This window comes from Taudactylus pleione, unplaced genomic scaffold (assembly GCF_031769625.1).
Source record: "Taudactylus pleione unplaced genomic scaffold, aTauple2 ptg000113l, whole genome shotgun sequence".
NCBI classification, from domain to species: domain Eukaryota; kingdom Metazoa; phylum Chordata; class Amphibia; order Anura; family Myobatrachidae; genus Taudactylus; species Taudactylus pleione.
Window position 1 is genome coordinate 15082516 of NW_028284515.1, and position 10525 is coordinate 15093040.

Sequence of the window (10525 nt, forward strand, 5' to 3'; positions counted from 1 at the left end):
TTTGGAGGAAATGCCTCAGAGTCCAGGATCCTTATCTTTATTTTTTTTGAGATTTATCAAGTGCCCCCTCCGTTTTTGCCGCAATAATTAACAGCACTGGACTATAAATCTAATAATTTCCTAGAAGAGATCCATTACTTTGTGTGGTCTACATATTTGGGAAGGGAGAGCTAGCTTCCACCACCTACTCTTCCAGAATGTTTGCCCCCAAGGAAGCCCTATAAGATTTTGTCAGTCATATATGGGGTATGGTAACAAAGTATATTTTAAATTCCTCTAATTTCGGGTGTACATATATTTATATGCCCTTTATAATACAGTCCAAAACCTACATTAATGGCTGAAATTTGTGTAGAATATACTTCCCTGCCCTAGTCAAGTCTAGAATATACTTCCCTGCCCTAGTCGGGTCTAGAATATACTTCCCTGCCCTAGTCGGGTCTAGAATATACTTCCCTGCCCTAGTCGGGTCTAGAATATACTTCCCTGCCCTAGTCGGGTCTAGAATATACTTCCCTGCCCTAGTCGTGTCTAGAATATACTAATCTGCCCTAGTCAGGTCTGATGTCTCTTGTTCTGTTTTCCTATAAGAAAATTATTCAGTTTTGTTCCATCTTGCTCAGTGTGGTGTTTCTGTGACATTTTCAGAAAATACACTTTTGCAATCATTCACCACCATAACCAGATCTATAGTGTGCAACCAAACTCAGTTCATTTTGCACACTATAGGCTTTATTTAGGGATAGGAGCAAATCCAAAGAAAAGAGGAAAATCTGTGGCACTTTGACAAACCGTGTGCAAATGCAGGGAAAGTACTGTCTGCTGGTTTAGTTGGGGTTCGCCCACTCTCCTAATCCTATATGTCTCCACATTTTAAAATTGTTGTCCTGCAGTCCAACATGGTACTGCCAAAGTAAAAGCTGGATCTACTCCTTACTTGAAATGAGGCCCAATAAGAGGATATGTTACATCAGCCCAGCGTAGGTGAGTGATACAAAATACCTCTTGGTGGGTATTCCGCTGTCCGCAGAGCATATTTTGGAAAAATCATTGATCAATTACTGATTGTGATCTTTGTGGTGAAATGAGCGGAATAAATCCTTGGTTAGAGGTGCTGCCAGATAATCGCCAAATTTAACATCTCGATAAGCTGTCAATAGAAGCCCAGGGATTTATTTAGTAAATATCAGTTTTTCAAAGCTGCTGATTCTCAGCAGACTCGAGGGCTGATTTAAAAGGGCAGAAGTAATACACACAAGGCAAGACTGATTTAGCATCTTCATTGCTATTGCACTTTTAAATTCAGCCCTCAAAGCTGATCTTCAGTGAATCTTCTTCTGTGGTAGTGCTGCTTTAAGTGTCCTATCCTAGACATTTAATTTTTTTCTACTAACTTTTTATTTCCCAAAATTATATGGGTAAGATAAACGTTCCGATTAGTTCATTGATTAGGTCACTGAAAAAGCAAGCAGTCAAAGACTGTTTAGTGGATAGCAAGATTATATAGCAAAGTTTTTATTAGGACTGTCGTGTATGGAAGATCAGTTGTAGGCAGCTCCTGGGTGCAATATGATTTATTGTTTTGTAGGTAAGGTGTGAAATGAACATTACAAAAATATACATGTATTACATTATGTATCTATAGGTAGTATTCTAGGAGAAATGAGTGCATTAGTTGACTGCCGAGTAACCTCAGTCCGCCCCCTTCCTCGCTCTAGCCCCTCCCCCGCTCTGTCTAACCACGCCCTCTCTGATTTTTTGTCTAACTTCCCGCCCCCCTTCCCCAACACCTAAACTCTATCCTGTCCTCTGTCAGATCCCCGCCCGTTCCATTTCACCCCCATACGTACCCCCGTTCCCAGTGGCGCGGGTGGGTCCTCCTCTTCTCCAGAGCTAGATCTTTCCCGTCTCCCTCGAAATTGAAGAGTGTGCTTTGGCACTCACTGCGCATGCATGTTGAAGAAGGGAGAGACAGTAGTAAATTATTATATGTGTGGAAATGACAGATAATTGAGTGCAAATTGGGTTAAATTGCCTTTGTTAGATTATTACATTTTTGGAACAAAGCTACAGTATATAATTGAAACAATTAAAAATAAGTTGATGGTTGCTGCTTGATTTTACATTGCTAAATTCTGGAAATGAAAAAAACCTGATTTTCAAAATTCAGTTGTATTTGGTATAAAACCTTTAAGGAGTACCTTTGTTTCCTTAATAATAAGTCACCAAAAAAATCTTTTGTGCAAATTGAAAGTACTGCTCTGCATGGCTTAAAGTAACGCCTATTCTAATCATATATCACTCCCGCTCCTTACAGTAACCTACCATCCCACCTTTACTAAAAAATAAAATCTAATTTGCGACAATTATAATACATTTTCTTGTTTTCAAATGTTCTATGCATTTACAAATTTTTTTTTTTTGTCAGCTTTATATCAGCTTCCGACTTCACTTGTATTTTTTTTTCTTTGTCAAGGAAAATACAGAATTTTTTTAAAAAAATTGTACATAGCAAGAGGAATTGGTTATTTTTTTGTTGACAATATTTTTGTAACTTAAATTTACTTTTTTTTTTTTTTTATCTCTCTTTACATGCAGATGACAATTCCTCGGCCTTCTGTTACATCCACACAGTCTGCTTCAGAGAGCTTCCAGTGTGGGACAAATTTAGAAAAGCATTTTCGGCAATCCCATGTCTTGGAGATGTTGTCGTCGCCAGAGAATCCACCAGTATATGGGGCATCAGAAGATGCTATTGCAACTTGTACGAGCAAAGCAAACCTCGCTCTAGATTTAGAACAAAGTACCCAAGAGAAGGCTTGTGGGACATCCATACTCTCAGGCAGCACAAACCTGGTTAATGAATGTGACCAAATGCTGAATGAGAGAAGATGTGTGGAGACCCCAGTACAATCGTTTTCAAACTCTCTGCTTGGTTTCCTTGAGGGCAGAATGGATCAAAACAAAGGGTTCCATCCACATGAACTTTCTCTTGAGCAATGCAAATCCTCTGAAGGCATGAAGTTTGATATTTATCAACCCGCTGAGACCAGGACTTTCCACTCTGTGCCAAATGAACACTATGATGTTCAGGTAACAAAGCCAGAAGAAGGATCAGATCAACAAAAGGTTGATCATATGGCAGTGCCTGTAGTGAGTTCGCTTGTAGAATCCCAACAAAACGGTTACCATGAAGAAAAGGACACAATTATTGCTAGTGGCTTTCCCGACCACCAGACAAACTTGTCCATGTTACATGAACAAGAATGTGATAAAGATAAAAGGAATCTAAACAACGGGGAGCAATTTGATGTAAGTGATGGCTTTCACCAGTTTAAAAAGGATCATACAAAGTCTTCTATTCCCACCAGACACAGTAGAATTCCTGTATTGGCCCAGGAGGCTGACTCTGCATCAGAATCGTCTTCTCCCATCTCTGCAAAGGAGAAACTTCTCTTGAAAAAAGCTCATCAGACAGATCTTGCCAGGCTCTTAATGGAAAAGCGACAGATAAAGTCCGTTCTTGGTGACTTCTCAAGTGCCTCTGACAAGTCTGTGGAAGAAAAGACCTCACCGCCAGCTGTACGTCTGTCGGAGGAAGAAGTTTTATTCATTCCTAGAACGGTCTCCGATTCTAATGTCAGACAGTCTGATGATGAGACTGTGACATCTCACGTCTCTCAGTCCAGGAAAAGCAAGATTCCTCGTCCTGTTTCTTGGACCTGTAATGATCAGATCAGCAGTGCGCCTTCAACTCCATTCCTTCCTAGGCCACCACCTGGAAAACCGCCTACACGAGCCGCAGTGGAGACGAGGTAAGAACAAGGGTGCAGCAATATTATTTTTTTTTTAATTCAGAGTAATATATAATAAAGAATTGGTAAAAAGAGAAATTAAAAATCATGTTTTTACATGTGTGATGATGATCAGCTACGACTGCTATCAAATGGAATGTACTATAGTTCTTATTGAACCCATACTACGATAATATGCAAAAAAATAGCCGTTTTAGTATGAAATATGCAACAATTCTCAGTTTTTAGCAAACAATCATATCTACATGGATAAGCTTTGTATGTATATATACAATATATAACACACACATAATAGATTCTGTATAATATCTGTGGATTTCCCTCTTTATTACCTGATTCCTCCGCAGGCTTAGTAGATCTGTAGAAGTGGTTTATAAAAGAATGTAATCTATACTCTGACAATACAATTATGCGCTCCCACCTAACTTGTCTTTCTCATCCCAGTCTCTCAATGTACTTCCACCTCCCTCACATCCTCCTTTATGTTCTGACTCTTCATTTTCTTGTCTAACTATCTTGAGGAGTTGTGTGCAGAACAACCAATATTTTTGAACCTCTCTTTTGATGTTCCCCTTCCATCGCTCCTACCCTTTTGTTTGTCACACTGTCCCTTTTAAAAAAGACCATATGTAAACTCTTACTGCTGACTGTATTTGTACATTGCTTATACCAGTTTTAATGGTTTAGTAAAATAAATTATACAGGTTGAGTCTCCCATATCCAAAATGCTTGGGACCAGGGGTATTTTTATATAACGGAATATTCCATATTTTGGAATATATGCATAGCGTAATTAAATATTCTGGGAAAGGGACCCAAATCTAACCCAGAATGTATTTGTGTTATATACACCTTATACACACAGCCTGCAGGTTATTTTATACAATATTTTCAATAATTTTGAGGCTCAAACAAAGTTTGTGTACATACATGAAATGAATGTATATTTCATATACACCTTATACACACAGCCTGAAGGTAATTTTATACCATGTTTTTCATAATTTTGTGCCTTTAACCAAAGTTTGTGTGCATTGAACCATCAAAAGGCAACGGTTTCTGAGTCATGCTAAAATAAATCCGTATTTCAGAATATTTGGATCTGGGAGACTCAACCTGTATATATTTAAAAAAAAATACAGTTCTACATACCAACTGAAATCAAAAGATAGCATTACAACTAATTATTTAGGAGGGAAAAATGGCACTGGAAATCTTCCTATGATCCTCTGTAAGGTTGAATAGTGTGTCAATCTATGTATCATCAGTGGGCAGAAGTGGGCGTGACCACTGGAAAATGGGGACTTGTCAACATGACACACCACCGTTTCTCGTCACTCTGGGAGCATTCCTGTCCATTCAATATGCACCTTAATGCCTCAGGAGTAGTGCCCCTTATACAGTGCGTCCTGTTGTAGTGCCCATTATGCAATGCCCCTGGTAGTAGGTCCCCTTATGCAGTGTCCCCAGTAGTAGTGCCCCTTACGCAATGCCCACTGTTGTAGTGCATATTATGCAGTGCCCCTTTATATAGTGTCCCTTTATAGTTCTCCCAGTAGTGCCCAATATACAGTGCCCCTTATGCAGTGCCCAATATGTAGTGCCCCGAGTAGTAGTGCCTTTTACACATAAAACACGTAGCCACACACAGACAGACAAAATGATACTTACCTGAATCCCCGCTCCTGCGCCCGCCGCCGTCCGCCCCTCCGGTCCCACTCTGCACTATGGGAGAGATGTCATGATGTCCCTCCCTTCACCCAGTACAGGAGCCGGAAGGTGGAGCTCATGAGTGAGATCCAGCCCAGCTCCGGCCCTGGGTGCAACAGCAGTCTTTGTGACTATCATTGGCTGCTAAAACAAAAACACCGCCGCCGGGTAGTACGAGTGTACTACCCGGCGGCAGTGTGTTTGTTACTGTGTAGTGCTGACCACACTTCAGAGCGGTCCGCATTACACACTAACCACTGACCTGGATGCCGGCCGGTGGTACCGCTGGTCCGACAGCTCTCAGTGCACGTACCCCGTCTGACCCCCTCTTAGTTACGCCACTGTTAGTGGGATGCCTTGCTTTAGGCGTATTAGGTTTAAATAACATTATTCCAATCAATTGTTAAGTGTGTTCATCTTAAACAAAGAGACTGGACTCCCTGGGTCTTTATCATTCAACCAGAAGGAAGACCCCTAAACATAGATGTACAGATCATTAGCATACTTGTTACCAAGAGTGTCATAAATAAAACATCAGTATCATTCATATATGACATACAGCATACCAGTCTCATCTGTTCAGATTAGTCTCAATTTTATGCAGTAAATACAACAGAATAATTTTTATTTATGGAATGAACTAATATTAACAATCTATCCAGTTCACTAGGAGCTAGTGACAACATTGAGACTTTCCTCATCCAGGTCACTGCATGTAGAGTACAGTCTGCATTCTTTTAAATCTTGTATCCGTTTCCAAAATGGCCATCTTTGTGATGTATCTGGTTCCTCATCAATGGAAAGGTGGCACGTTCATGAATACTAGTTCATCCAACAAAATGGCTGCTTCTATTGGCATTGACTGCAAGAATTTCCTTGACTAGCACCACAATTTGGATGTTCCCACATATTAACAAAAGCAACTATGCTTGCAAGGTTCTTTGTGTTATAGTGAACATTTGTAGCCAATTTAAATGAATAAAAAAATGCTTTAAAGCTGCAGTGCCTAGTAATAAAAAGAATGGGAAAATGGCGGCTGATCCAGCAGATCAAATTAGTTCTACGACATAAAATGGCAAAAAGAGTGAGGGCAATCTCTTGCCTTCTAGCTTGTGGCTGGGCTGCCTGGTCATACATACCCACCCCGGTTTTCGAACAGAGTCGTAAGAGAAACTCTTTGCAGTCCACTTTCCCGGGGCTAGAACTGCCACTACCACTATTTGCTATGTCACTGAAAGATTAAGCTTCCCTAGTAATTTATTAGTTTGTTTATTTATCGCTGCATTGTGTAAAATGAATGTGCATTTTTATAGCTAATGGAGAGGTTTACTTACAAATATCCTCCCTCTAAGTAGTGGTGGAATCCTTAAACCCAGTAGCTGGTGAGCTGATAAGAGGAGTGGGCTCTGCCTAGGGATAAGATGCTCATAGGAAGATGTCTTCTATGAAAGCACTACAGAATTATACCTGTTTGGTATTGGCAGATGGTTAACGATTATAGTCTGCTTGTTTATTTTTTCTTGTTTTAACTGTGTTATCTGTTTTATATTGTAGAATACGCCGGTACAAGGTTTTGGGAAGCGGCAACTCGGACTCAGATCTTCTTTCCCGTCTTGCTCAGATTATTCAGAAAGGATCTCCAAAGCCACGCGGCTCCTCCCAATCCAAAAGCCCCGGTTCCCCTCACAGCCCAAAAACACCACCTAAGAGTCCTGTTGTTCCCAGACGTAGCCCAAGTGCTTCCCCACGCAGCTCATCTTTACCTAGAACCAATAGTTCTTCATCTTCAAGAGCAGGACGACTCCACTACTACGACCCCAAGAGCTCATCTCCTTACGTGGGCCGCAGCAAGTCGCCACCCAGCCTATCTGGTTCCTCTTCTTCTAGAAGGTCCTGTCAGCAGGATCATTGTTGTAGTAAACAAAGTAAGAACATATCCAAGGGACCAGGTGGTGGTCACCACTCTTCAGGCAGCAAAACCAGCCGTGGAAAGCCGCCTGTTCGGGAGGGCAAACTATCCAGTAAACTGAGCAGATAGTAACCAGGCTTTGCCTCCTCTGCAGCAGTGATTTACCCATCCGCTGTATTGCATGTTGTGTATGTCATTGTATATTTCAGATGAAAATCCAATTCAGTGTTGATCTTTATGTTCAAAATAGACTTGAAAACCCTGAGTTATGTCTTTGTAATGAAGAAGGGAGTTTTAAGTGACTCAATATCTCTTTTGGTCTTTGGCAATGCGAGTGCAAGCAGGCAAGAGGTTATGGTGTACTAACCCAGTTCACTGGTAGAGGGTCTGCACTGTGCGTTCAGCCGAGGCAGCATTTCATTTGATCAGAAACTGAAAAGGAATTCTGAAAAACAAATGTTTGATTTTGTAAACATGCTACACAAGCAGAGAGAGAGAACCATTTAATGTCCTCTTTGCATAGATAGACAATTCCTGAATTGCCATGGCTTGTCTAGCTCTGATCAAGAGCTGTACAGGTCTCTTGTGTTTTTTTTTTTTTTATCGGGATGGAAGTTGCACGTAGTCTGACTTTTCCCCTATTGCCTAAGCATTTGACCATTTGTGTCTAGATGCCAATTACCACAGTGTTTTTGTCCTCATCACTTAGAGGTACTGTAATTAGCAAAAAAAAAGCTTGTCAAGTTCTGGGGCATTTACCGAAATCTGTCAGCGAAAATGAATGTTGTAACCCAAAGCCGCAAATTACCTTCAGATTTCTATTGCTGTCTAGGCAAAAAAAAAAAGAAACCTCTGGTTGCACTTGTTGACACTGCACCATGTTGACGATGATAGTCCAAATGATAGAGTCCATCATTAATGTTAGGTGTCAGTGCCAGGTAGCAATGCCCTGAAAGTCTTATTATATAATATTTAGAGACTACGTTTGCTTGATTTGATTTCAAAAATACTCCAGACAAGACTTAAATAAATTAGTAAATGTGAATGTTGACTATACCTCAAACCATTGTTATATACAATGTTTATTTTATAATGCCCATGTTTTAATACGTCCCTTGCTTTACCACTAGATGTATAAAAGTGCAGTACAATGTATACCATCATATATTACTCTCTTTATAATGCCATCTTTTTATTGCACTGTTTTTTGTTCTGTGTTTTATTACATTGTTTTATTTATTATTTCTGTTATAGGAGGTAATACTATCACCGTTTTATTTACTTTTACACTGATGGTCACCAAATGATCATTCTACTGCAGGGTTGTCCCTTTAAACAACCATTTACTTAAATATTCCTTTCTTTAGACAAGTTACAGTAGTTCGATTTTAGAAAGTTTTGCCCTATTTTATGACAGCTCTGTGAAATCAAGTATATACATCTGTCATTACCCAGAAAAAGTAAATTAGAAGTTCTGGTACGTTGGTATGCAACAATTGAAGCAATAGAAGCCTAGGGATTGTAGTGACTGCAACTAGCTGGAGTAGTGATTGCCCGCAAGTCTGAGCTGGCTCGGGACACAATGAGAAATGGTGGATCATTCCATTATTCTCTACAAAGCAGATACTTTAAATGTATGCTTGCATTTTCCTACATGTCCACAGAGTGGGCAAGGCATTTTCTATCTGTACTCCTATGCAGTGACGTGCATGAAACTCTGACTTTAGAAGGACTATATAATCTATTGTCTGCTCCATGCATTGCACAATTCCTTGTGGCTGTTTGCTACCAGAAACCAAGCTAATTTAGGATAGAAAAGGGAAATACTTTCTGCCTTATAGAATTCCTTTTCCTTGGCCCAAATGTAATGGCCTGGGAGCTGCAGGCACCGACGTGATTTCCTCAAGTTAGCCTCTAGATTTAAAGTGGCAATAAGCTAAAAGGCAAAATCATCCTGGTTCAGCCTTTCAAATTATTGCCACTTTAAATCCAGTGGCTAAATCGCAGAAATCTCATTGGTGCCTGCAGCTGGAAGGCCATTACATTGGGGCCCTTATCTGTTCTTCTGCTGTAGCCGCAAGCTTTTAACCTCTGCTGTGCTGGAGGAACATTGCAGTTGTTGTTAATAATGGTGACTTCAATTGTGTGGGGTTTTATAGCTATCCTAACCTGAACAAGCTGCAACCTTATTCCTCATCCTATTTGTTTGTATTATATTGTACAGTAGTTTCTGTCCCTATAATTGCATGTCCTAATAGTAAATTATATCATATATAAATATTTATAAATATATATATATATAAAATATATATACATTTAAAGGCATATCACATACTCCTACATTTGTAGACTGCAGACAATAACGCCTTCTTTTTATTAGTTTGTGTGCCTGAAAATGTTTTGGCCCTTCATCTTCATGTATGTGCAAATACTTTACCAGCATGGCAAATTTTCTATCTAATATTGTCTCTAAAGGATTCTAGCATCTACATCGCACATATATATATTTATAGGGTTGGCAAGGTATAATTCATCCAGATTTGTTAATATGTAAATGTTTTTTTTGTTTGTGTTTTTCTATATTTTTATTTAATGGTATTTATAGGTTTATTTAAATGTTTCCTGAATAGTATGTCCTCTATCACAGTGTTCTAAAGGGAATTGTTACATGTAGAATTTAAAGCGGTTTTATATAAAATGTTATTTACCTTTATTTCACCCCCCTGTTAGAGAAAGTGCCTGCTTTTAATATTGGTGGGAAGCCAAGCTAAGCTTCTAAAGGCATAGTGACTGACTTTGTGGCACCTCCCCTCTGAGAGATTCAGGAGGGGGTTCCCAGGGCCAACTGTGTGGGGTATCTTGTCATCCCGGCAATTGGAGACAGAGCCACAATTACATAATTTACAGCGAATCTGGTCATCACAAACCCAACCCATTCGCTGTAGAAGTGGGAGGGAGTGCCCCGGACATTCCAGGAGAGTAGGGAATTATGTCTAACAGAGATTTAGTTCTGCATTTCGGTCAGGTCTTAGCTGTTAGCTCTTTTGCTTCGGTGTAATATACTTTCAAGGATTTGCTTCACTGTGTACCG

At 39.8% G+C, this 10525-nt stretch overlaps 1 protein-coding gene across 2 annotated transcripts in view; it reads left to right on the forward strand.

The window, feature by feature from the left end:
- TTBK2 (tau tubulin kinase 2) overlaps positions 1-9340 on the forward strand; it is a 112990-nt gene extending 103650 nt beyond the window's left edge. For both annotated transcript variants that reach the window (XM_088471338.1, XM_088471339.1), the window contains 2 exons: positions 2599-3815; positions 7080-9340. In XM_088471338.1, coding sequence (XP_088327464.1) covers positions 2599-3815; positions 7080-7563 — 1701 coding nt within the window. In that variant the 3' untranslated portion in view covers positions 7564-9340. The remainder of the gene's footprint in view (positions 1-2598; positions 3816-7079) is intronic.
- Positions 9341-10525: the final 1185 nt, after the last annotated feature.